This window comes from Jaculus jaculus, chromosome 2 (genome assembly GCF_020740685.1).
Source record: "Jaculus jaculus isolate mJacJac1 chromosome 2, mJacJac1.mat.Y.cur, whole genome shotgun sequence".
NCBI classification, from domain to species: domain Eukaryota; kingdom Metazoa; phylum Chordata; class Mammalia; order Rodentia; family Dipodidae; genus Jaculus; species Jaculus jaculus.
In genome coordinates this window covers 120,130,804-120,158,325 of record NC_059103.1, presented here as the reverse complement: position 1 = coordinate 120,158,325, position 27,522 = coordinate 120,130,804, and the positions used below count along the sequence as shown (strand labels likewise).

The window sequence follows — 27,522 nt, the reverse complement described above, 5'->3', positions numbered from 1 at the left end:
TAGCTTTTTTTCTGATAGGTAGTTAGCAAGGAACTGGCCCTCAAAAACACCCCAGCAGGACTAGAACCTCAGTCTGATCCAGTCTCATCTCAGATGGCTACAAACATCAACTCCAGAGACAGCTTTCTGCTTCTTTCTCAACTTTTCCTGGATGGCCTTTCCTGAGTTAGCCTCTTGAGCCCACCAACTAATAGCCTTTACACATCAGAATCTGTCAATTTGGGAATCTGGTCATGAGGCTCATGTTAATCAGATGTTCAATTCACTTAAGTGGGTCGGAAACATTCCTTAGCTCTCTTGGCTCCTGAGCTTCTTGGCTCTTGTGACTTCTAATTGCCCTTGATCCCTCTCCTGCTGTTAGCCTCCCTGGGAGTTGGAGGTGGGAATCTCCTAGGTCTCCCTCCTGCTTCCCAGCAAGGAGCTGTCCTGCTCTGTTCTAACACTTTCTTTCTTGCTTTCCACCCATATGTAAGCCGGTCCCCAGAGATCCCTTTCCCAGAGAGTCTTTTCCCTACGTGAGCTCCCCTTTCCTAGCTTAGGGGAAATTTTCTTTTGTCTTGGGTTTTTCTGCTTCACTTTTCTTGTAACTCTCCCTAAAATAAATCTCATAATTTATAATTTACCTTCTTAGAGTCCATGTTTTCCATTCTTTGATAACTTGAACAAGGACCCAAGTTGGGGTTCACTGGCCTGGGTTCTCCTGCATCTTTATGGGCCCACATCAACAAGATATATGTTGGCTGATAATTATTGCGTATATTTTTTGGTGCAAGCAACAGCTTTCTTCATGTTTTTAGATGAGGAAAATGAGATTAAAATTGGGTATGACAGTACGAGATGCATTAGCATTTTGTCACTGTGACAAAATACCTGAGAAACAGTTTGTTGGTGTGTGTGTGTGTGTGTGTGTGTGTGTGTGTATGTGCAGGTTTGAACATGACACAGCACATGTGTGTGGGTCAGGGGACAACTTCAGTGTTGGTCTTCATCTTCCACCTTGTTTGAGGCAAGGTCTCTTGTTCACTGCTGTGTTCACCATGTAAGCTGGCTCTTGAGCTTCCTGGAAATTCTACTATCTCATCTTCCCTTCTCACCCTAGTCCTGGGAATTAGCACTTAGCTACTCATATTTACACACCAAGTGCTTTATCCACTGAGCCATCTCCCCTGTTCCTGTGAAACTATTTAGAAAGAAAGGATTCTTTGGGCTCATGGTTTTAGAGGTTTCAACTCATGATCAGCTGGTCCTATTGCTCGGGGCCTGAGATGAGGCAGAGCGTGCTGGCTGTAGCAGCACACTGTGGCCAAGGAGGCTGCCAGGAAGCAGAGGGAGAGGGAGGTACCAGGGAAAAGATGCAGCTGCTCCACCACGGTATCTCTGAAAGGACACATTCCCTTCAACTAGGTTCATCTCCTAAGTTTCTACCAGCTCTCAACTGCCCAGCAAATTATTAAGCCAACAATGGAAAATCCACTGATGAGGCTCAAGCTACCCCATATAATCCAAAGGCTCATGTGAACACTGCCACGTTCATACCAAGCCTCTGGGGGAAATCTCTGATGCAATGATAACAAGCTAAACCAGAACTAGCAATGCTACCTGGAACCCACTCTTGGTTGTATGGAGAAATGGAGGCTCAGCTCCTGTAACCAGAGAGCTGATTGTCTTAGTCTACAGACAAGCTGAGAAACCCAGGGCTAAATATTTCCAGACTACTGCTGGTATGATTTCCTATTGAACTTTGCTCTCAGACTGACTTTGAATGTTTAGAGTATTTTGTTCTCAGGATGGGTGGGAACAACTTGCATTTCTAAATCAACCTTGGAGACAGGCCAACATGTTTGAATAATATCTACTTATGGAAAGTGTGCCTGTGTTTCCAAATAGCTGGCCTTTTCACCTCTGCACCAAGTGAAGACCAGACCAGCCTCCTCAGAGAACAGAGGGTGGTCTGCTTATAACAGGCTATAGGCTTGAATGCTGTAAAATGTACAAGAAGTACAAGGCATCACACAGAAACCAGCTATGATTTGTATTTTTTTATATTATTACATATGGACATTTTGTATGTAAACATTACACATTGGTACCATCTTCCCTCCTCCCTGTCCGTTTTCTGAAGAGGCCTTCCTCACTGAGGATGCAGATCAACCCCATGGGGATTGTGGGTCATGCATTATGTGAGTAGCAGTATGGGGGAGAGGGAATGTCTTTGCAAAATGACCCAACCTGTGACTCTAACAATCTTTCCTCCTCCTCTTCTGCAAAATTCCTTGAGTCATGCTGGGAGCATTTTAAGTCTACTTCAGTGATGGGCACTTAGGAGCATCTAGATCTCTGGTTTGGTAGATGTTGAGTGTGCTCAGTGTCTTTCTCCATCACCCTTGTGCTGGTACCAGCTTAATTTAGAGAGCAACATTCTCGCTCATTTCCCCAATTCCTCTGTAGTTTCATCTGGGGCCTGGGTGGAGTGCGCTGGGTTGTTTATCTCCTCAAGCCCAGTTCTCATCTGAAAGAGATAAACAGATAAACAAATGTTATAATGGAGAGTGAAGCCAGCACCAGATAAATGGTATAACCATTCTTAATTTAGAGAGAATTAAATGGGTTTAGACACTTTTATAGTCTAAGATTAGTGGGAATTTAACAGTGGAAAACAGAATCATTATCTGGATATGATTCTGACTTGTTTCCCACATCCAGATATGATTTCCTTTCCACTGAGTGGATCTGTTAGCCAATTTAAGGGCAGGTGGTTACCCAGCATGGCTGTGTACAACTACTGCACTTGTGTGAGCATCATATCAGGTTGTTTTCGGCTTTGAGTTGCTGGGATAGATGTTGGCTACTTTCCCCTGGTAGCTCAAGTAGTGCCTTCTAGCACTAGATGGGCTAATTATCTGAGGACCAGCTCTCCTCTAGATTCCAACTAGGTCTCTCCATGGTCTGTGCTGACAGCATTTGGTGTCTGCAGCAGTAAAGTCTTACCATTAGCCTCTGGTGGGTAATCAAGTGCTTTGACAGTCTGTACTGTTTGTTTTGGGAGATCTAGTAGGTCTCTCTGATCAACAGCTCATTATGGATGTAGACCATGTCCTGATACAGGGAAAAGAAAAAAGAAAAAGACGGATAAGAAAGAGAAGTAGGAGAAATTTGAGGTTAGGTTTTGTCTTACTCTTTCCAGGTCCCTTTGATTCAGGTCTTCCCTCTAAGGTCCACTTGAGGGTTCCAACTTTTAGTCTGATTTCCAGGATATAGGATTCTATTGTACCAGTTCAATTTGGGTTCAGATTTTGTGTCCCCTCCCCCATCTTTTCCCTTCCCCCAAGCCCTACCCTCCCTATTGTCCAAGCCTCAAGATGTTATTCAGATATGTTAGCAACTTAGGCTGATCCAGGTTAGGAACTCCAGATGAGTAAGATCATGTGATGCTTGTATTTCTGTGATTGTATGAGTTCATTTAGAATGATCTGTTCCAAGTTTGACCATTTTTTCTACAAATTTTAATGTGTCATTTTTTTCTTACTGCTGAGTTGGTTCCAGGTTTTAACTATTATGAATTGAGCAGCTATAAACATGGTTGAGTAAATATTTCTGAACTGAGATGTGGAGCTTTTAGTAAATGCCCAGTAAGGGTATAACAGGTTCTGCTGGTAACTCTATATTCATCCTTTTCAGGAGTCTCCAAATTGATTTCCATAGTGGTTGTACCAACTTACATTCCACAATCCACGTGGATTTGGTTTCAATTCTTCTATGAAGGTTTGATAGAAATCAGCTGAGAAGCCATCTGATGTTGGACTTTTCTTTTTGGGGAGGCTTTTTATTAATGTTTCAAACTCCATGAATGTGATAGGTTTGTTTAGGCAAGTAATCTGCTCTGAGTTTAGTTTTGGTAGGTGACAAGTGTCTAGGAATTAATCAATTTCTTCCAGATTATTTAGTTTTGTGGAGTAGAGATTTTGGAAGTATGCCCTATGATGCTTCCAATTTCATTGATGTCTGTAGTGATCTCTCCTTTTTTTGTTTCTGATTTTGTTAATTTGCGACTTCTCTCTTTTTTGTGCTTTATCACTTTGGCCAGAGCTTTGTCAGTCTTGTTTATTTTTCCAAAGAACCAGCTCTTCATTTCATTGATTTTTTTAAAACTTGTTTTCCTAGTGTCCAGTTCATTAATTTCTGCTCTAATCTTGATTATTTCTTTTCATCTGGAGCTCTTTGGGTTGGATACTTCTTGTTTTTCCAGCGCCTTTAGGTGGTCAGGTTATTGATTTGTGATCTCTCTGTCTTTGGAATGAAGGTATTTTGGGCTATGAATTTTCCCTTATGACTGCCTTCATTGAGTCCCATAAGTTTTGGTAGGTTGTGTTTTTATTATTGTTCAAATCTAGGAATTTTACAGTTTCTTTTTTGATTTCTTCCACAACTCATTCATTGTTTAAATGTTGTTTAGTCTCCAGGAGTTGGTAGAGTCCTTGAATTTCTTGTTAATTTCTAGGTTTAAAGCATTGTGATCTGACATGATGAAGGAAGTTATTTCAATTTTCCTGACTTTATGAAGGCATGCTTTATGGCCTAATATATAGTCAGTTTTGGAGAAGGTTCCATGGGCTGCTGTGAAGAATGTGTGTTCTGTAGAGTTGGGTGGAATGTTCTTTTAGGTCTAGTTGATCTATTATGTTGACTTCTATTATTTCCCTATTGATTTTCTGCTTAGATGATCTGTCTATTGATGATGGTGGAGTATTGAAGTCTCCAATGATGATGGTGTTGTTGTTTATTTCTGTTTCATTTTGAGTTGATTTTGTTTTATAAATTATAGTGCCCCTGTGTTTGGGGGATATATATTTATGAATGTAATGTGCTCATGTTGGATCATTCCCTTAACAAGTAAGAAATGGCCTTCTTTGTGCTTTTTGATTACTTTTGGTTTGAAGTCTATTTTATCAGATATTAATATAGCAACACCTTTTTTTAAAATTTACATTTGCTTGTAATATCCTTTTCCAATCTTCCACCCTGAGGACATGTCTATCATTAGTGGTGAGGTGGATTTCTTGCAGACAGCAGATAGAAGGGTTTTTTTTTTTTTTTTTTTTGATCTAGCCTGATAGCCTGTGTCTTTTGATTAGTGAGTTAAGATCATTAATTTTTAAGGTTATTGCTGTGAGACTTGAATTAATCCTTGCCATGATGAGGTGTTTCATGGGGTTGGATGCTTACTTGTGTCATGTACTGGGCCTGGTTTATTTTGATGATTGTGGTCTTTTTTCTTGTTGGCTCCTGAGACTGGTTGTTTGGCTATTCTGTGTGGTGTATTCCTTCAAGTATTCTCTGTAGGTTTGGCTTTGTGTTCATATAATTATAGAGTTGACTTTTCTCATGAAAAGTTTTTCTTTCACCATCCATTATGAGGGATACTTTGGCTGAGTAAAGCTTGGGTTGGAAGCCATAGTTTCTCAAACTTTGAAGTGTTCCATTCTAGGCCCTTCTGGCTTTCAGGGTTTCCATTAAGAAATCTGATGTTATTCTAATGGGATTATCTTTGTATGCTGTGAATTGCTTCTCTCTTGCTGCTTTTAACACTGTCTCTTTGTTTTCATTGTTAAGGGTTTTAACTATGATGTGTCTTGGAGAGCTTCTTCTTTGGGGTTCTGTGGGCTTCTTACATCTGGATAGGCCTCTGTTTTGCAAGATTTGGAAAATTTTCTTCAATAATTTTGTTGAGTATGTTTTCTATGCCTCTGGTATGGATTTCCTCTCCATCTGGTATAACCTTGATCTGGATGTTTGGTCATCTTAGAGTGTCCCACAGTTCCCTCATATTTTGTTCACTTGATTTTTTGAACTTAGCAAAGTTTTTGGCCTCCTGATCAATTTCTTCTGTCTTATCTTCCAGGTCAGAGATTATGTCTTCCACATGAGTAACTGTTGGTGAGTGGTTCTAGAGAGGTGTTCATAAATTCTATTTGATTTTTGTTTTCTGTTGTGCTGTTTTGTATAATGTCCATCTCCTTTTTGAGCTATGATTTGAATTCTAATTCTGATTTTCCTGATGCTGCTTATGGTTCATTCTTGCATTTGATCAAGTCTTCATTCAGCTTAATCAACCAGTTGTTGAGGTCTTCCATTTCTTGACTTACCTTCAATTTATTCATTTCTCTTTTGAGGGTTCTAATGTTTTCTTCCATCAAGTTAAGCCTACTGTCACAAGCTTCATGCTCTAGGAGACAATTCTGTTCAATTCCATTGATAGGATTGTTGGTTCTTTGATAGTTTGCTTCAAGTTCAGTATTTTTTTTTAGTTTTAAATTTTTTTTGTTCATTTTTATTTATTTATTTGAGAATGACAGAGAGAGAGAGAGAGAGAGAGAGAGAGAGAGAGAGAGAGAGTGAATGGGTGCACCAGGGTCTCCAGCCACTCCAGATGCGTGTGCCCCCTTGTGCATCTGGCTAACGTGGGTCCTGGGGAATGGAGCCTCGAACCGAGATCCTTAGGCTTCACAGGCAAGCGCTGAACCGCTAAGTCATCTCTCCAGCCCCAGTATTTTTTTTTTTTTTATTCAGGCTCTCAGTGGTTGTTGTGTTTTCATTTGGGGAATGAATTTTTATTGATTTCTCTATGATTGGAGGCTTCCATAGTAGGACTGGTCATCCTTGGTGGAGATCTCTCAGTTTTTTGACTTTTGTTGTTTTTTTGTTTTGTTTTTACATTGTTGTGTACCTATTTTAGGAAGACATTTTATTTTATTGATGAGGAAGTAAGTTTGTGTCCTTTAGCCTGTTCACCCTCTGACTCAGGTTAACAGGATGTTGGTACTTAGTAGCCAGTCACGATACCAGAGCAAAAGGCCTGGTACCACAGCTCACACAGGGGCCAGGCACCTTGAATCACGCACAATAGGCCCTACCAGTACCAGAGGACTAGGAGGAGTAAGGGAACAGGGATCTTGCCAACTTTGTGCCGAGCCCTCCAGGACATAGACCAGTGAAGGCAACCCAGACTGGGGAGGTGGGAGGAGCCCAGATACAGAGGGTCTGGCCTACTCACTCCAGGGGACCACGACCACCCATACACTGACCAGCAAGGAACTCAGACTTTGGTGGTGGGAGGGGACCAGAAATGGGTCTGACCTACTCACTCCAGACCACTGTGCCTGCCCATGCACTGACCTCACAAGAAACTCAGACCTAGGAAGAGGTGAGAGGGGTCCAGATATGGGTCCATCCTATTCCCTCCAGAGCACAGTGCATGCCCAAGCACTGACTGTGCAAGGAACTCAGGCCTGGGAGGAGGTGGGAGAAGCCTAGAAATAGGTCCGGCCTACTCATTCCATAAGACTGTGCACGGAACTCAGACCAAGTCAGTGGGAGGGGACCAGAAACGAGTTCAGCCTACTCACTCCAGCCCACTGCGCCTGCCCAAGCACTGACTGTGCAAGGAACTCTTTGTGTTGTTTTTTGGTGGGAAGGATCAGTTTCCTATTTTCTTTGTTTCTCCTCCCCCCCACCCCCATCCATCTGCCACCATAATTACAATGTGTCCTGAATAGATGTAGTTAGTAAGAGATGTGTGTCTACTTTTGTTATTGTTGATGAAGTCTCCTGATATAGGCCAGGTGAGCCTCCTGCCTCAGGCCCCGTGTGCTTGGATTACAGGCATGTGCACCATTGAATTTTAAATAATTTTTTTAAATAGACTTTCTGAAAGTGTATCAATAAGCCCTTTAAGTGAAAAGATGTTTTTCTTTTTGGTTGTGGAGTCCTGAACCATCACAGGTCTGGTACAGTCCCTTTGTAACTGAGCTGAAATACTTTAAGGAGAAACACTTATGCCCCTCCTTTTGGCTATCATATTATTGAATTAATGGACTACACAGAACTCATGTTTCCCCAGAAATATTGTTACTGGTGGTCTCTTTCTGGGTATTTCCAGGATCCTGATGTCTTTTTCAAAGATCTGAAATAGCAAAATGTGGGTTCCTGGGTCCTTGGGCCAGCCGTGGTCCCCCCAAGGCGCCCACACAACTGGTGGTGAGCATGCGCGAATCATCCTTGGGAGACAGTTTCCATGAACAGCTCTTGATTTATTGTCAGGGAAATGGGTTTATAAGTAGTTGAGGTTTCGAAGGTGATGTGTACAAGGTTGCTTGCTGATGCCTAATTAGCATATGGGACATACATTCCAGCACGTGGGCAATGGCAATGGCAGTGGGATGGGCTTTGCAAAGGTGTTGGCTGATACCATATACGGAGTTTCCTAGGCAAATGACCAAAGGTCACAGGGTTATGGGCCTAAGTCTTACCTGAATGTCCAGGTGTCCGGTGCTTGGAGAGGGAGTGGCTTGGCTTCCTGCTGATCTTGGGGTCCAAGATGTTGTTTGGGGGGTCCAGGCTCACTGCAACCCCCACAAATGGGGGAGGAGCACCCCTGCTGGTCTGGTCTGCAGGATATGACCAGTGGTGCAGGCTTCTGCGACCTCTCCCTAGCCTGGGACCTTTGTGTCAGACAGCTTAGGTTTGCTTAAGCCCAGGGCCCTGCCTATGTCAGACAGCAAAACAGCAAGAAGTTTTATTAGAGAATAAAACAAAGGCATACAAGGTGGGGGTTACGCTACAAGGGAGCAGTGGGCACCTTGAGCTAGATTGTTTAAGGGCAAGGGTTACTGTTTGGGGTTTCTTTGTATGGGGTCTAGGAGAAGGGTGGGGTCATTTAATAGGGGACATAGTTTAGGTGGTTGTCTGTTTTGATTGACAGAAGAATTATGTAAGTGTTTTCTTTTGCACATGTCCCTTCCCATAATGCATTAGATTTTAATTTTATGTATGTCCAATTGTTCGTGGGCATAAAAGTTCACTAACAGGATATAGTTCTCCTTACTGGCTGTCTCTCCAAAACCAGTCTTGCTTGGATAGCCCTGTGTTTGCTGATCGGATATGCCTTAGAACATGTTTGAATAGAATCTGACCACAAAAGGAGTTTTAGTTAACCAAAGGCTCCTATGGTCAGGGAAAGTGATTCTATTGTTTGAAGCAGAGGGTACGTGCAGCTTGATGCATATGGGGATCTCTGATGCCTAGCATGCTGCTACATGGATTGTTAGGAAAGGGTTTTGCTTCCTGCCCAAGCTAGTTGGTATCCCAGATTGCTATACTATTTCTATTTATATCTACCTTGCCTATGCTTGCCTGCCTCAGTCTCATGCTAGGAAAAGCCAGAAGGGAAACTTGGCTCCTAGGAAGAGATATCACACATTCTGACAACTTGTCAGACCACCTTGCAGGACAGACAAGGATGGATCAAGGATGGACAGGAGCACGTTGGCCAGGACTGTTTAGTTATGTATACCTCTTGCATTCGCTTAGACCTAAACATCATGTCAGTACCCTGAAGATAGATTAAGGCCTCACTGGACCCCTTTGTTCTATTCCCCAAAGTGGCCAGATCTCCTTTTTCTTCTGTCATGATTATAGCTCTTTAGTTGGCATATTAGGGATGCATGACCAAGCCTAGCTTGTTAGGACTTCCAGAGTGCAGGCTTTGACCCTAAAACTCTGGTAACACATGGAATTGAGCGAGTGCCCAGTAAATACTTGGTTAGTTAGTGTATAGGCTTCCTGATGTTGGAGATACATTCTTAAGAATGTTTTTCTTTGACTGTTTTATTGATTAAAGATTAAGAGTTGGACTGAGAATATCATGTCCTGATCCCAATATGATTTATAGAACTTATTTATTTTTCTTTCAACAGGTTACTGTGATCTCAGCTTAAGGAAAAAACAAAAACAAAAACAAAAACGGTGGGATATCATGGCATCTATCTGGGTAAGTAAAGAAAAAGGCCTTGGGTTGGGGAGTTGGCTCAGCAAGTAGGAGTGCTTACTACATGTAGCAGACAGCCTCCGGTTCGCTGAGATGAACTTCCAGACTAGACACAGTTATGGAGGAAGAGATATTTATTGAAGCTTCGATCCAGGGGAAGTTCTATAATGGCAGAAGGAGCTGGCCCACTTCCACAGATCCAAGCAGAAAGAGAAAAAAACAAAAGCCACACCACATAGCACACTTCAGGAACTCAAAGTGGAACTAGGCACTTTGCATATCTTCAGACTGGAATTGCAAATCCACCACCACAACTTAGACCTGGACCCTAAGATCTGCCCAGTGACACCTCGTCCACTCAGGTAGCTGGAAATCTCAGAAGTTTTAATAAAATTGAATCTATTGGGGGACATCCATTTAAACTACCACAGTACACATGGAAGAGGGGCTGATATTGCCTGAATTTGATTCTGTAGAACCCTGATAAACAGGTGGGTATGGCCACACATGTTTGGAACCCCAGTTCTTTGGGAAGCAGAAGCCAAAGATTTTCTGGGGCTCCTGAAAATGTCAAGTTCCAGATTCAGAGTGAGACTCTGCCTCAAGGAAACACAGATGAGTGATGAAGGGGAACCACCCACCTACTCGGCGGTCCCCTCCGGCAACTGCTTGTGTGTGGGGTGCACATCAGCACAGACATATGCATATAACACACACACAAACACACTACACAAGTGACATACATGAAGACACACAAAAATAAGTGTAAAAAGAATTAAGCATTCACAACATAGCTTATTTCAGCCAAACAAAAACAGAAACAAACTCTCTGGAAAAAAATATTTGAAAGTTGATTTTTAGAATTCAAATAAAAAATAACATGGCAAATAGCAAGAGAATTTCTAAAAACAATAATTTATAAAACAGTGTATTATAAGCCAGTGGGAAGCCATGCATCTATAATCCTAGCATTCGGGAGGTTGATGCAGAAAGATGTCAAGTTTGAGGATAGCCTGAGAGACCCTGTGTTAGAAAAAAAAAAAGTTAAATAATGACATCATAGCAGAGAAGTAAAAAAACGAATAAATTTAGTATATTATTTGAAAGATATTATGTAATAAAAATAGCATTTTGTATCAGACAAAAATATTATTTCTTCAATAAAGTTAAAAAAAGTTTCTGTTTGTAGGAAAAGTAAATCTATATTACCTTTCCCTTCTTACACTAAAATAAATTTTAGATCAGTAATATATAGAAATGAAGGATATGAGTTGTAAGTGAATTTTTAAAAAAACATTAATCTTAGAGTGGGGCAGGATAATTACATCCATGATCTCAAAACAAAAACCTAAAAGAAATACGCTGATCTCTTTACATATAAATTTATAATGGTGACAGAAAAAAAATTACCATAGCTAGATCCAGAAGATAACCTTCAGGGAAAAACATCTGTAGACTATCAGACAAAAGACGCATTTCCTTAGCAAATAACTTGAATAAACAAATATTAAAAAAAATGAACTCGATGTGAAAATTTACAATGAACATAAACAGCATGTAGAAAGAATGATTAATATCCAATAAAGTTGAAAAAAGCATACCTCAAGTACTAAAGGAATTTAGATAATGCAATGTGAAACCATTTTCTACTTAAGAAATGTGTAATAGTAAGAAAAAAAAATAGCAAAACCAGTGTTATGAATCTGCAGGCAAGAAAGGTGATCTCATACTCTGTACCATGGGAAAATGAATTTGTATGCTTTCAGATATTATTAGGTCAATATCAATGAAATGGACATGTCCTTTACTCTAGTGATTCTAGTGCTTTTTATATATCATAAACTTGTGTAAGGTGGAAAAGTATGGGTCTAAGTATATTTATTTGTACTATTAAAATATACATCCAGGGCTGGAGAGATGGCTTAGCAGTTAAGGCACTTGCCTGCAAAGCCAAAGGACCTAGGTTTGATTCCCCAGGACCCACATAAGCCAGATGCACAAGAGGGTGCACGCATCTGGAGTTCATTTGCAGTGGCTGGAGGCCTTGGTGCAGCCATTCTCTCTCTCTTTGTGTACTTGCCTATTTCTGTATGTTTCTCTCTTTCTCAAATAAATAAATAAAATATTTTTAAAAATATATACATACAACATAAATGGCCTTCCAGAGGGAACAAATGAGTAAAGTAGTTATGTTTAACTTGTAGGCCATGCAATCATTAAAAAGCATTAAGGGGAAAAGGGTCAACTCTGACATTAGAAAATGTACCAAGATGTATTAATCGGTGAAAAAAAAAGTTATAGGTTTATATATACAGAGTGAGTCTGTTCAAAAGAAAGAAAAAGAGATCTACATAGAGACTGCAACATGTGAGAATGTTCTAGAACAGTGGGACTATGAACAATTGATGATTTTCACAGTGCTACCATCTCAACTCTGTTCTTTTATATCATAAGCATGTATTTATGAGCAAGTGGCATGAAGAGGTGTCACTAGCTCTTCACAGGGCCAGTGTAGGGGGATGTGTGCAATGCAGGATCAGCTTGGACCCTTGTTATTCCTGGACCAGTGGCCATGATGCTAATCTTTAGTCCTGAAATCCCTGCCCTTAGCAGAGACAGGTGAAAAGAAGCATAGTTCCAAAATGCTAGTAGATTGACACGGAATTGGCTTACACATTTAAAAGGCTGGGAGAAACCCAGGTGCATATGAGAGACCATGTATGACTTTCCTGAAGCAGCCATAACAGATTACTACAAATTTAGCAACTTAAAACAGCCTCTAGCTGGGGACATAGCTCAGAGGTAGCACTTGCTTAGCATATGCAAAACCCTAGATTCAGTTCCCAGTAATGAATGAATGAATGCATGAATGAATCAGTGGAAGTTTTGCCGACATGGTGGAGCATGCCTGTCATCTCAGCACTTAGAAAATATAAACTGGAAGATCAGAAGTTCAAGGTCATTCTCTGCTACATTGTGAATTGGAAGCCAACATGGGTTACAAAGAACTTCTTTCCCCTACCCACACCAGTCTATTTAATGTGTCACAGTTCTATTTGTTGGAAGTCTGAAATGAGTCTTAGCACTAAATTGACAGTACTTTATAATAGCCAAACGGTGGAAGCAACCCAGTTCCAGTGGACAGGTGGGTGGAAAAACAGAGTGCACATATGGTGCACTGTTCAGCCATAAAATGGAAGGGAATCTTGCCCTGTGCTGTAATAGGTGAGCCTTGAGCATGTTCTGCTGAGTGAAATAAGTCGGCCGTGAAAAGACAAGTGTTGTATGAGTCTTCTTACATAAGGTATGTACAGAACTCAAATTCACAGAAGCAGAATACTGGATTGCAGTTGCCAGGGGCCAAGAGAGGGAAAAGGGTGTTGTTGTTAAGCCAGGGTAGTGCTTGAGTTCTACAAAATGACAAGGTTCTCGTCATCTCTTTAGAACAGCACGAATGTTGTTACCGTTACTGAGTTGCATACTTAAACGTGGTTAAGATTTAATAAAAGTTCAGATTTCCAGGTAACTTATTACAGAGTTCTGTTCTGAGTCAAGGGTTTGCTGCCTCATCCACAGAGGGACCGATACTCTAACTCTGGGTTTTTGCAAAAAGAAAAGGTTTTCAAGGTCAACTGACAAGGAGGTCAGGTGATGAAAAGGAGCTCACATCTGCCTCCTGGCTGATTGGTAGCAGGGAGACTTTTAGGGAGGGAGAGAGGAGCAGTTAATTGTATGGTGAGAAGGAAAATGTTAGGGTAGTTTGAGACAAACATAAATGGATATCATGCCTCTTTGTACACCACAATTCTTACTGGGCGAGGCTGTCCTTCTCTATACCAGGGATTTTGAGTTTATGACATTAGATGGCTACTGACAGGACCAGTGACTTCTGTGTTCATCTGTTTTGAAAAGCTGGTTCCAAACCTTTCTTGAGTGGCTGCTGGAGAATTTCACTGAGAGACAGCTTAAGAACTTTGTTATTTAAGGAATTTATGTCTCAGTGTGTCCAGGCCATAGCTGAGTTCAGTTCTCTCTGTTCTTTTTCTCTCTTACACACAAAAGCACATCCCCACCCAATAACACTCACACACAATCATTTCCACAAGTCTCTAGATCAGTTTGAGGTTACTGGTCTGTAAGCTTATTGGAATTGAGGCAGAGTAAAAGGACCAGGGAAGTTAAGGGGTTTGAGAGGGGAAAAGAGCCCCTCATTCCAAAGTCTGATTGAAAACTCCCACCAGCAAAGGCAAGAATTCTAGCACAATTAATAGCATTTGTTGTGAAGATTGTCTATACAGAGACTAGATTCCTTTTATGTGGAGATATTTCAAATTACAAATGCTAAATAGCAATGAACCGTGCTTAATGCCTAAGTGTATATGACCTTTGAGCATGACCTAATTCGTTTCTTAGTTGAAAAGATGTAATTTTATAGAAATCTTACAAACAAGACTACAAAAACATGCGTCATTTCTTTTGTGTAACCCTATGACTTACAGTCTTACTCTACCAGCTGTGATCCTATTGACTACACTCCAGGAGCCACCCTATGATGTCATTTACTGAAAAAGAAAAAGAAAACCCTAGGAGCCCTAGATAAGTAACTTCAGAAGGTACCAAATCTATCATGCATGACTACATGAAGACATTGAAGTGGCATCTCTGAGAAGCTCACATGTGGGTGTGATTTATCCTTTCACATAGCCCCACTTTCTCCCTAGTGTCCACACTTAAAACTGTGGTAACATCTACTCTTAATTAACTCAACTCTGCTTCATACTTGCCCATCCTGAAATTCTCTCTTTTTAAAAATTTTATTTATTTGTACTGGGCGTGGTGGCGCACGCCTTTAATCCCAGCACTCGGGAGGCAGAGGTAGGAAGATCGCTGTGAGTTCAAGGCCACCCTGAGACTACAGAGTTAATTCCAGGTCAGCCTGGACCAGAGTGAGATCCTACCTCAAAAAAACAAAACAAAAAAAAAAAATTATTTATTTGAGAGAGAGAGAGAAAAAATGTGTACATCAGGGCCTTCAGCCACTCCAAAACATGTGCTACCTTATACATCTGGCTTACATGCATCCTGGGGAATTGAACCTAGGTTCTTCCACTTGCAGGAGACCTAAGCCATCCCTTCAGCCCCTTGAAATTCTTTTCTATGGCACATTCAGTCATCCAGCTTCACCTGCGTGGAGGTCTCTGAAAAAAATTCACACCATTGCAGACATAGCGAAGGGCTATGTCTGTGGGTCTCACTCCCTCTGCTGCTGACAGAATGACATGAACAAGGAGGAAGGCTCCTGTTGCAATCCCAAAACATTACTGTTGAAGATGAAGGAATGGCTCATTTCTTAGATCCCTGTGTTCTATCCAGAGGTGTTGCAACTCTGTCATTGTTTGAGATAAATGAACAATCTCTATTGCATAAGTCCTTTGTTATAAAGTTTTAAGCATCTCTATTTAGGCAACTGTTCTACTTTACTCTTGTGAAAAGCCTGATATCTCATCAGTTTGTACTGCTTGGACTCAGAGTTTCTTGTTATATTTTGCCTCACAGATAGAATTGTGTAGACAATAACTTCTTATTAAGATCCCATAGCTGAACTTTTTCTGTGTGCACTTTCTCCAGTGCTGAACATCTCCTGTAAATATTCTGAGCACTTTCCTCCTTGGACAATTCTAACTTACTTTCATAAAATAATAATAAATGCAGTTTCTGTATGCTACTAGAATTCTTCTAATTTAGCTCATAATCTTTATAATCAACACAAACTGTTATTAGCATGCTAAGTCACTAAACATTTTTCCTCTGCCCATTTTAAACTCTAGTTCATAAAATGAGAAAGCAATGCAGAGCCATTCTGGAACCAAGGGATAAAACCTCACTTCATTGAACAGAATGCCACCAACTGTGTCTTAAAGTTCACCGAAATCCTAGATGAACTGGAAGACCAGAAGTACTTTGCAGTGGGAGCAAAGCAGAGTCTAGTCACAGCACCATTTTGCTCTTTCCTAACTCCCTAGTTAACTAAGAGGCAACTTCTTTAATACTACCTCAAGCAGATTACTTATTCTCTGCCTCAGTTTCTCTATCTGTAAGCTAGTCATCACCTGTTACTTATAAACATTACACTCATTCATTTAAAACACATTCCCAGTGCTGGCAGTAGAGGGCTGATTCAGTAAACCTTAGTTGCAGCAATTATCATTTTAATATAGTCTATACTGAAATTGTATTCCTTGCAGAATCATATCCCTCCAACTGTTGTAATAAAGGAGCATCAGACTGTACCTGAGCTTGATTTTATTTCTGATCAACAGTGTCTTGTCTCCATTGGAAGGTTCTCCCCGAGTCTTATCCCCAGTCTTCCTGACCCCACATTTTCAATATTTGTACTATTTAACTCCTCTGCGTCTTTAAGAAAGTAGTGTACTCAGTGGAGACTGGTGCTGATACACTTGGAGCTCAAAGGTTTTGGAGCTCTGTGATCCTCATGGTCACTCGGGCTTCACCTCAATCGCAAGTCTGGTGCTGATCTGTTGCTCACTAATGGGCCACCAACTTAGTTTCCATGAGCCCCTAAATTCAAATTTCACTAACCTGATTCTGAGAATTCGAACTGCAGATTTGTCAGGTGTCATGGGATATCCACGGGGTCAGGTCGGAGCAGCCCTTGCTGTGGAGCTGCTTTGTTCCTTCCCTGTGGAGTCTGGGCAATATTTTCACCAACTAGAAAGTTCCCCTGAGCCTCTGGCCAGAGTTTTAGTTGATGTAAGATTCATTAATCTTTTGCTACATCATTGAAGTCAATATTCAGCCCCGTTTCCTCCTCTGCTTCCAGCCCTATAATCATGTGGTCTTTCTGTGACTAACTTTTATCCTGAAAGTGTCAGAGGGCCTGCCATGAGTCATCTCAGAAGAAGAAAGACACTTTTACTACTCAGGAAATGATTTTTGAAACCCTTTGCCAAGAACCAGAATGAAAGCTAGATATATTTCCTATTAAAGTGCCCACGTAGCTAGACTCATGCCTTCATCCCAGCACTTGGATGGCTGAGGTCGTGGGACATGAGTTTAGGGGAGTAAGTTCCAGGTCAGCCTAAGCTACAGTGAGACTCTGCCTCAAAAATAACAATAATATAGGCTGGAGAGATGTCTTAGCTGTTAAGGCACTTGCCTGCAAAGCTAAATGACCTAGGTTTGATTCCTTAGGACCCTCATAAGCCAAATACATAAGGTGGTGCATACGTCTGGAGTTCATTTGTAGGACTGAAGGCCCTGGCATGCCGGTTCTCTCTCTATACCTGCCTCTTTCTCTCATTCAAATAAATAAAATACTTGGAAATAAAAAAAAATAAAACAAAAACAAGTGACATCTGTTACTCACATTAAAGTATAGACTTTCTTTCCTTTTTTTTTTTTTTTTTGGCTTTTTGAGGTAGGGTTTAGGCTCTAGTTTAGGCTGACCTGGAATTCACTATGTAGTGTCAGGGTGGCCTTGAACTCATGACGAGCCTCCTACCTCTGCCTCCAAAGTGCTGGGGTTAAAGGAGTGTGCTACCACGCCCGGATGAAAGTATAGAGTTTCTAAAACATCAAATGTTTTTATTTGTTATTAAAATTATGTTGACACAAATGATGCTGGCTATCTTAATTCTAATCAGAAGCTCTGATTATTATGTCTTTAATCATGAGGAAAATGAATGATTATTTTGTTATAAAAGTTGGCAAAAAATATTGAAACAAATAGATTCTCTAGAATAAATAAAAAAGATATCTTCGGTGTTGAAGATGTAGCACAGCGGTGGAGTGCTTACCTGGCATGCATAAAGGTTTGAATTTAATCTCCAGAACCAGATAAAAGGTGTGTGTGTGTGGGGGGGGGATCCTCAGTGGAGGAAATATGGTGAGGACTAATGTGAGTAGCACTCGAATACACAATGCATAAAGTGTTGGGGTGAGAGATCACGGTTTCCCTTCCTCACCTGACCCTTTCATTCTTACCTGGGGACATGAGGACACGGTGGTCTCATTTCTTCCCACAACCAGGGAACGACACCAGTGGTTGGGCCGCCAGGGAAGGTGCAATGTGTCTGGATGAAAGATTCTGTGGCAGTTGATGATTTTCAGATTCTTTCTGCCATGCGGATGGTATTGGTCTGGGGTACAAGGACATTTGAGAACCCTATCTGATCTCCCAATTCCTTAGTTGGGCAGGGATAGCTAAGTGCATGAGCTTACCTGATATCTTTGCTCTTTCTGACCATTCAGGATACACCTGTTTATGCAGGATTTTGGGTTTAAAGGAGAGACTGAATTCCATAAAGATACAGGAGATTTCAAGCCTGTGGAACCCCCTGCTTTTGGGTTCTTGTTTGGATTAGCAAAGAATTTAAAAAGTGGGGGCCTCTGAGAAGGGTACTTTATGAATTATGAGGTTTAGTTTAGGTAGAATTATGATCCAGGAGGAAGACTAGCTAAACAACTCAAGCCAGAAGGGAATTCTTCCCCTTGCCTGGCTGGAAAGGTGGGGGCGGGGGAGGCAGAGAGCACCCCTCACTGGGAAATCTCAGGAGAGAGCCTCCAGAGAAGGCACGTGCACACCCAGGAAAGAGAAGCATGAGAGCCAAGCCCCAAGCGCCCCTCCACCTTCACAAGGGGTCACACAGGACAAGGAGAAGGTAAAGGACTCAGGGCTTAACGAGAGATCATTCACTTAACAAAGCGAGAAAGCACCCCAGTACAAGCCAGGAGAGTGCCCAGATGAGAAGACATCCTCCCTCCTTTCCAGCCAGGCTGGGAAAGGACAGAGCTTACCAAAGCAAGGACCAGGAGAGTGTCAGGAGCCAGGAGAATGAAAAGGGACTAAGAGAAATTTACACAGGCATCCCAGGCCCATGTATGGATCAAACATCCAATTAGGATGAGCCTTGTCATCAGACTCAGACCTGATTGACTGGGGGACTCAAGAAGCTAACCCAACTGAAGAAGAAATGAGGAGTTGCTGCAAGGTTGTATTGTTTGAGGCCATCTTGGAAGAGACTGGATCATATGTGAGTTCTAGTCCTGCCTGGGTAGGCAAGGTGGCATCCTGTTCTCCTTGGGCATTTGTCTCTGGTTGACTTCCTATAGAAAGTGACTTTTCTCCTGTTCCTCCTTCACTGTGTTTATGAGTGTGGATATGCCGAGTTTTTTCCTTCCCATCTACCACATGTTGGAAATGGAATATCGGGCTTTAAAACTATTTTTCTTTTTGAAATTGACTTTTTACATGCCAAGCAAAATGGGGGCTTTGTTCGTGGCATGATTTAACATGATTGCAACTTCTAGGTTGCCATGGGTGTATGTGCCTTAGGTCCCCTGAAGCATTAATGAACATAGACCATTGGCCCTCTGCAGGAATGTAATGAAAAGCAGGTTAGACCTGGATTTCAAATCAAAACATTAAAGCCTGGAAAAAAAAATAATGCTGAGCATTCTGAGATAGAGAGGTGGTCTAGGAATGAATGGAATGAGCATAAAGGAGCTGTTTCTTGCCGCTCCCTGATCCAGGCCCAGCTGTGAGGGAAGTTCCCCTCTTTTGTATTTATTCATGACAAAGCTACAGTTTGTGAGCTAATGAGCAGCCATCAAAAGTAGATGGTAGATCAGAAGCAGAAAGAGAATATTTTAAATTAGAAACATGGAATGGAAACATATCATTTCATTCCCTTGAAAGCCTATTATTTGGTGAATGCAAGGCAGTTAGAAAACTAAGTATTTTAAAGTCTTGTAACAATCAGGTTAACACAGATCTCCCATGAGTTAGAAAAGGACAAGCGAAAGGGGCAGAATATTCATGTCTGTCTCCTTCCTCTGTGATCAGATCTTGGCTCCTTTCATTGTCCTCTCTGTGTTTGCTGGCTAAAAACCTCACTGCAGACTTATAAATAAAGGACATCAGAAAAGAGAGTTTGTAGTATGAAACTACCAACAAAAACAATCTAACAAAGCCAAGAATTAAGGACAGTGCTCCAGAAACACACCTGAGGCCTATGAGCTGTAGATGAACCCCACTCTGTATAGCAAAGAAACATCAGCATGGAACCCAGCCTGAGGGGAAAGACCTTTCTCCAGGGTCCTCATTCCCTGTCAGATCCTATAAGACTTGATCTAGCACCCCTCCATCACCACACATGGCTGCCGTGACATGCTGCCTTTCTACCATGATGGAAATGAGCCCTTTCTCTAAGTCTGTTATCTCAGGAACTTCCTGGAGTGATGGGAAGGTAAGTAGCACAGAGAATGATAGTAGATACTTTCTCTCTCTAAACTCAATTCCAGAGACATCAGACTCCAGACACCCTCAGACAGTTTACACAAATTGTCACTGTCCCCCAACCTCAGCTAGGCCAAGAAACCATACCTGTAAGAACTAGCACAAGATGGCTGGAAGGATTGCTCAGTGGTTAAGGCATTTTCCTGCAAAGCTGCAGGACCCAGGTTCGATTCCCCAGGACCCACATTAGCCAGATGCACAAGCAGGAGCACATGTCTGGAGTGCGTCTGCAGTGGCTGGAGGCCCTGGCACACCCATTCTCTCATTCTGCCTCTTTCTCTCTCTCTGTTGCTATCAAATAAATAAATAGAAATAAAAAGCATAGAAGGACCAAATTTAAAAAAAGAAGTAGCACAAGAGCTGGAGAGATGGATTAGTGGTTAATGCTCTTGCCTACAAGGCCAATGGACTCAGGTTCTAGTCCCCAAGACCCATGTAAGTCAGATGCACAAGGTGGCACATGCATTTGCAGTGACTAAAGGTTCTGGTATGTCTATTTTCTTTTTCTCTCTTGCTCTCTTTTTCTCTCAATTTTTTTTTTTTTTTTTTTTTTTAATGGCTGGAGGAATAGCTTAGCTGTTAAGACGTTTGCCTACAAAACCAAAGAACCCAGGTTCGATTCTCCAGGACCCATGTTAGTGAGATGCACAAGGGAGCACACATGTCTAGAGTTTGTTTGCAGTGGCTGGAGGCCCTGGCATGCCCATTCTCTCCCTCCCTCTCTCTGTCTCTCTCCCTCCCTCCCTCCTTCTTTCTCTGTAAAATAAGTAAATAAATAAGATATTAAAAAAGAAAAAACCCCAAAATAAGAAAATAAAACATAACCTATCAAAAAAAAAAAAAAACCCACCTCACTGCATCCCAGAGGCCTGTTTAAATAGTGTTGCCAGCCCCAAGCCCCATGTGAACAGGGTTATAAAAGGTGAAGAATGCATTTGTAGAATTTTGACATATGCCATGGAACAGTCTGGTAGTATCATTTGAGAATTAAAAGAAGCAAGGCCCAGGCAAGTAACATTTTTTATTCATTTGTTTCTAAACATCTGTGCCAAATTTGTCTGTGATGATACATCCGAGAAAGAGAATATACCAGATGAACACTTTGCTCATCTTTTCCCAGTTTAAGGACTTTGTCCTAAAGATTTATGAGCCTTAAAGGTTCATTGGCACAGTATTTCAACCAGTGGTTAAATAAAAGGATTTCTGAGTTTCTTTTTAAGCAGCCTGGAGCCTACATTTCATTAGGAAAGACCAACAATAGACATATAGTGTATCATCTATGGGATCCATTTTAAGCGCTGACTGGGAGAAGCAAAGAATGATAACAAAAAAGATCAGGTATTCATTTCCTCCTGCCCTCAGCTCACTAAATCCTTCATATTTGGGGGAGGAAGGCTTCTGGTCCCTCATGTTGGCAAACTGTGGTGTTCCTTGATTGGCAGGTGTATAACTAGCTGCTGCCTTCATTGTCATAACGTTTTCCCTGTCTAACTGTCTTCATAGGGCCGTCTTCTTATAGACACCAGTCATGTTGAGTGGTGTCCACTACACCACTCAACGTGACTGGTGTTAGGAGCCCACTTCATTGAGCCATGACATTGGCTCAACTGTTTATATCTAGAATAACCATGCATGCAAGCAAGTTCATTCTTTGGTGGCTGGTTAGTTGGCATAGAGAGGACACAGTTGGACATATGCCATGCTTACTTGACTGCATTTCATTTGAGGACATCTTTAAAAAATTTAACCTCTCTCTCTCCTAGAGTGTGTGTGTGTGTGTGTGTGTGTGTGTGTATCACACAGCACACATGAAATGAAGATCAACGGACAACTTAGGGTGTCACTCCTCACCTTCCATCTGGTTTGAGGCAGGGTTTCTTGTTCATTACCACTGCATCTGCCAGACTAAGTGGCCCACACACTTTCAAGGTTCTAATGTCTCCACCTCATATCTTACCAGAGGCGCGTTGGGATTACAGACTCACAGTTGTGTGTGACTTTATCTTAGATGCTGGGGATCTGAACTCTGGTCATCATGCTTGCACAACAAACTCCTTATCCACTGAGCAATCTCTCTGCCCCCACTTTGGGGCCTCTTAAAGGACACTTCCTTTGGTTATAAAGACCATGTTCAGAACCAAACAATAAGTATAACAATTTCTAACTTGGTTTGCTTTATTTCTGTAATCCATACATTTTTTTCCTCAAAGCATAAAACTTCATGACCCAGCAGCGTCTTGACATTGAGGCGAGAGTAATTATTTCTTCCCGGCTCTTTAAGAAGCCCTGAGTCGCAGAGTCCTCCCCGGGGCTCAGTTTTCAGATTCAGCTTTTCCAGGGTTTTATGAAGTGGTGAGGGATGGGCCTTGCCTCACCTCAGCATGCACTGGCGGTTGCTGCTGTTCTTGGTCTGGAGCATTGGCTTTAAATATGATTTGTGTCACCAGAGTTGGCACCTTGTGTTTCTCTTTTATTCAGTCCTGTGAATATAAATGTTCAACTTCTTGTGAACCTGCTCCATGAAGAAATAGAGACCCACAATACTGAGTGAGGCAAAGACAGATTGACCTCTGCAAGTAGTAACAGACAGCTCCCCTGGGCCATATTGGCAATATCAATGGCTTCAGGGCACTGTATTCTGTGACTGACCTCCATAGGATACAGTTAGGTGGTTAAGGAAAATTATATTGCATAAGGAAGATTCAAATGAGATTCTGCCTGGACTAGTAAGGAGTAGAGACCTATGCAATGGGCTACTCACTGACTGTGTGAACTTGACTGAGTCTCTTAACCATCACCTCCATCTTCTGTGGATAGCATTTACTGTCTCTACCTTACTAAGTGTGTCTAATGGGGATTAAATGAGCTATTGCAGAAAATGCACTTAGCACAGTTCTTGCCACATGATAATAACAGCAATTATTCTTACTATAAAGACAGCCTGTTATTTCCTTCCTTTATTCTTTGCTTTATTTTCCACCTGATTTCAGCACCATTTTTCTTTTGAGGGCATTTGAAAGTCAAGTTGGGGAAAAAGGAAGCAAGTGTAAGTGTGTAAGGAACATAGATAAAAATCTGACCAAACACAGATTTAGCCAAGTGTTTGTGTGATGGCCTACATTAGCACTGGCCTTCTGTTAGGTGCTCAGGTCACTAGACATAAACCCAGCTAAGAATTAGCTAGTGGTTGACACAGCAGGGCACTAAGACTAGTGAATCAGACAGGCAAGCAGCTTTGTTTGGCTCTAAAATGCCAACATTCCTGAATCAATGATATCATCAGTACATTCTTCATCTTCCACACCCAGGAAAGAATTCAGGACTTGTTTGCTGATTATTTGCTTTGGTTTTCTAGGCAACCCAAAGTGAAATGAAATGGTGGTTCTGCAACTTGGATTCTCATTAAAATCACATGGTGGGGCGAGGGGTCTTGTTTAAAACAGAGTCTGAGTGCTAGACCCATATATGTATAAATCAGATGTGGCCTGGGTGTTTGCATTTCTATTCAGTTCCAGGTTATATCCATGGTGCTGATCCAGGAACCCCCTTTGAGAACCTCTAAGCACTCTATAGCCCACAAACCAGGAAAGTGACGGAAGCACAGACCATTCCAGTCATAAGGAGGTGGGTCACTCAGGCACTGTCCTTATTATCAGAGTTCTGTTTTAGCAAATAATCTCTCAGAGGTTGAGTTCTTCCATTTTTAAATGGAAATAGCTATATGCATCTCATTAAGGCAGTTGTAAAATTTAAGTGTTTATAAAGTACTTTGTTCACTGCCAGGTATGCATGAGGAATGAGGAGAGAGATGAAATAAGAGACCAGGCATTAATCTCTAACATCCATATCCTCATGTGTAAAAAAAAAAGTGCATGCATATGCACACATACAAACATACATATGCACATGCAAATACATCACATGTGCATACACACACAGGAAAAGAGTTTCAGCAAATCATTATAAACTTGCAGAATGATCTGGACCACCACGTATATGGAGTCAACTCTGTAATACGGTTCATTGGAGCCCCTAAAGCAGTTTTCAACATATCAACATATCACTGGAATTTCACTTCAGAATTCCCACTCTGGGTGGAAGCTTGAGATCAGGAGTAAAACACTTTCCTGTCATAAATGAAACCCGGGGTTTGATCCCTTGCACTGCAAAATAAATAAAAATGAAATTTTTATGGCATCTTTCAAGGCATTATGCATGAGTGTATACACATATGTGCATATGATATATGTTTGTAGGGTTTTTTTTCCTTTGTAAACTCCTTCTACCCTTTATAAACAATCCCCAGATGTACTTTCTTCAGATTCTTTAGTTAGTCGTGCACTACTTGAACTCTTTGCCTGTAACTTTGGCAGTAAACAAATTGTACCTTCCCTATACAAGACAAGCTCTCCTTTCAGCTGTGCATTTCTCCAGTCCGAGTTCAGCCCGTGAGGCCAGCCAGTATCAGACTATCTGAGATCAAACTCTTGTGTCACTGCCCTGTAAGTCACTCCTGGGGGAACGCTGGGCGTTCCTTCTCTTCTGAAGGAGGTGGACACAGAAGGGAAGCACAACAGCTCATTGATGTATTGAACTGAAATAAGGTCAATTGGTTCTTCAATTTTATTTTAAAAAAATTAAGCCTTAAGCAGGCATGGTGGCACATGCCTTTAATCCCAGCACTCGAGAGGCAGAGGTAGGAGGATTGCTATGAGTTCAAGGCCACCCTGAGACTCCATAGTGAAATCCAGGTCAGCCTGGGCTAGAATGAGACACTACCTCAAAAACAAAAATTAAGCCTTGAAGAAAGAACTTCTCTGAAGATTATGCTAAAATGACTGATTAGATCACTTCAATTGTCTTTAGGTCTGGCACACTCACAACTAGTTTCTAACTTGTTATAATTTTTTAGATTTAAAATTGTTTACTTGGCGTACTTTAAATGATGTTTAACAATATTGAAACAAATTATTCTATTGGGCTTATTAACTTAGCAAACTATCATTTCTACTCTGCTAGAACAGTGATCCTCCACTCTAATGTGATTAGATTGTCTATTCATGAAAATGTTAAACACTATAAATGAAATTAAATGAAGCCATATTAATTCAAGATAATAGAGTCACTATTATTTATTAAGAATGTAGGAAAATTCTGTTTAAAAAGAAAATGTTCAATGTTACAACTTTAAATATAGAATTTTTTATTCAAGGGATTAGAATGTAGCATATAAATACTTACTTTGACTGTTCTGAATATATTTATGTCTCTCATGTAGTCTCTTAGACAGTTTTGGAATATTTTATTATTTGGTGGTATGAGTTTTCCAAGTTTACTATCATGTTTCTAATTTATGTGCTCGCAATTAGTAGTATGGCTTTTCTTGTTTTAATTTCCATGCTATTTCTGAAGATTTATGATGTCAGTGGAGTTTTCAGAAGGGAATTTATCGGGAACAATTGCACTTCTATTAAGCAAAGCAAAAGAGCAGACAACCCTAATAGCGTATTCATTTATGAATCTTTCAGAGTAGTGCTCACCAAGGACAGTGGTCAGCATTAATTAAAACATCTTGAAATCTGCAAACCACAATTGCTTCTGTATGAAATACATTAAAGAGCCTGGGGTTGTCTCTTAACAACAAAGGGATGCTGGGGATTTCAGCTTTCTTCTTGTTTTTTATGCAGAAATTTTAAAGCAAATAATCTGAGTCACCAGCATTGAAACCATCCATTTCTCTAGAGAAGTAATGTTATATATTTGTAATTTGTTACAAAAAGGAAAAGAGAGACCTCGAAGACCCTCCGGCTTATGTGGTACATGTTGTGTTGCTTGCATGTAAGGAGGGGAGACTCTTGAACCATGTCTGAAACAGCAGGGAAGTATGTGTGGCAGTCAGGTTCTCATTGCTGGCAGAAATCACCAGACCAAGAGCAGCTTTTGGGAAAAAAAGGGTTTATTTTGGCTTACAGCCTCAAGGGGAAGCTCCATAATGGCAAGGAAAACGATGTCATGAGCAGAGGGTGGACATCACCCCCTGGCCAGCATAAGGTAGACAATAGCAACAGGAGAGTGTGCCAAATACTAGCATGGGGAAGCTGGCTATAACACCCATAAGGCTGCCCCCATCAACACACTCCCTCCAGGAGGCATTACTTCCTAAATTTCCATCAGCTGGGAACCTAGCATTCAGAGCATGTAAGTTTATGCACAATACCTGAATCAAACCACCACATTCCGCCCCAACCCCTACAAACTGATAACCATACACGATGTAAAATGCAATGCATTCATCCAACTTTAAAAGTCCCCATAGATTTTATCAATTACAATGATGTTCATACATCCCCATAATCCAAGGTCTTTTAACTGAGCCATCATGCCAAGAAATAACCTCAAAAAACCCATAATGGCACAGAATACACATTCACAGTGCAAAAGATGGCATTGGACATAGCAAAGAAATACTCAAGCAATACATGATTTAAACAGGGCAAACACCAAACTCTATAACTCGAAGTCCAACAACTCTAGCCAGTCACAAGTCTCCAAGTCCAATAATTCTAACGAGCAACAAATCTCTGGAGTTCCAATTCCACCCCTCCAGCTAGGCTTCTCACAGTCCTGGAAAGCTTCATCTGTGCCAGCAGCTTAGCAGCTGTCTTGTGGTTCCAGCATCTCCACTGGGTCACCACTGCAACCCATGGCTCATCTTCACGGCTCCATCAGCTTTCCATGCAGGCATCTAGCAGACCTCCTTCACGCTGCCCATGGCCATTTCCACAGTCCAAGACTGTGTTGCAAATTCAATGACCCTCTCCTTCCTGCATTCTTATACTCCATAATACCAGGTGGGGTGCCAATTTGTTAATCTAGGGGTTCGGGGAATAAAGCAGACTTTGAAGAACAGGACACTCCTTGAGCACGCAGAGCTGTTCAAAAGAGTCTACATTCCTCCTGTTGCCCCACTGCAGGTCAGCTGGCCCAGTGTCAAAGATTGCAATCTCTCAATTGCAGCTGAACAGGTAGCAGTTCACCCAAAGATTTCTTTTTTTTTTTTTTTCTGTGCCATATCCCTCTGCTCACATCAGTCCATTTCTAAATTTTTTTTATTCATTTTTATTTATTTATTTGATAATGGCAGAGAGAGAAGAGACAGAAAGAGAAAGAAGGACACAGATAGGGAGAGAGAATGGGTGCGCCAGGGCCTCCAGCCACTGCAAATGAACTCCAGACGCATGCGCCCCCTTGTGCATCCGGCTAACGTGGGTCCTGGGGAATCGAGCCTCGAACTGGGGTCCTTAGGCTTCATAGGCAAGTGCTTAACTGCTAGGCCATCTCTCTAGCCCATATCAGTCCATTTCTATATAAAGCAACCTTG

At 41.3% G+C, this 27,522-nt stretch overlaps 1 protein-coding gene across 2 annotated transcripts in view; it reads left to right on the top strand.

Annotated features, from left to right (window-relative positions):
• Positions 1-27,522, top strand: part of Anxa3 (annexin A3) — a 75,911-nt gene that overhangs the window by 1,421 nt on the left and 46,968 nt on the right. For both annotated transcript variants that reach the window (XM_045144749.1, XM_045144748.1), the window contains exon 2: positions 9,753-9,826. In XM_045144749.1, coding sequence (XP_045000684.1) covers positions 9,812-9,826 — 15 coding nt within the window. In that variant the 5' untranslated portion in view covers positions 9,753-9,811. The remainder of the gene's footprint in view (positions 1-9,752; positions 9,827-27,522) is intronic.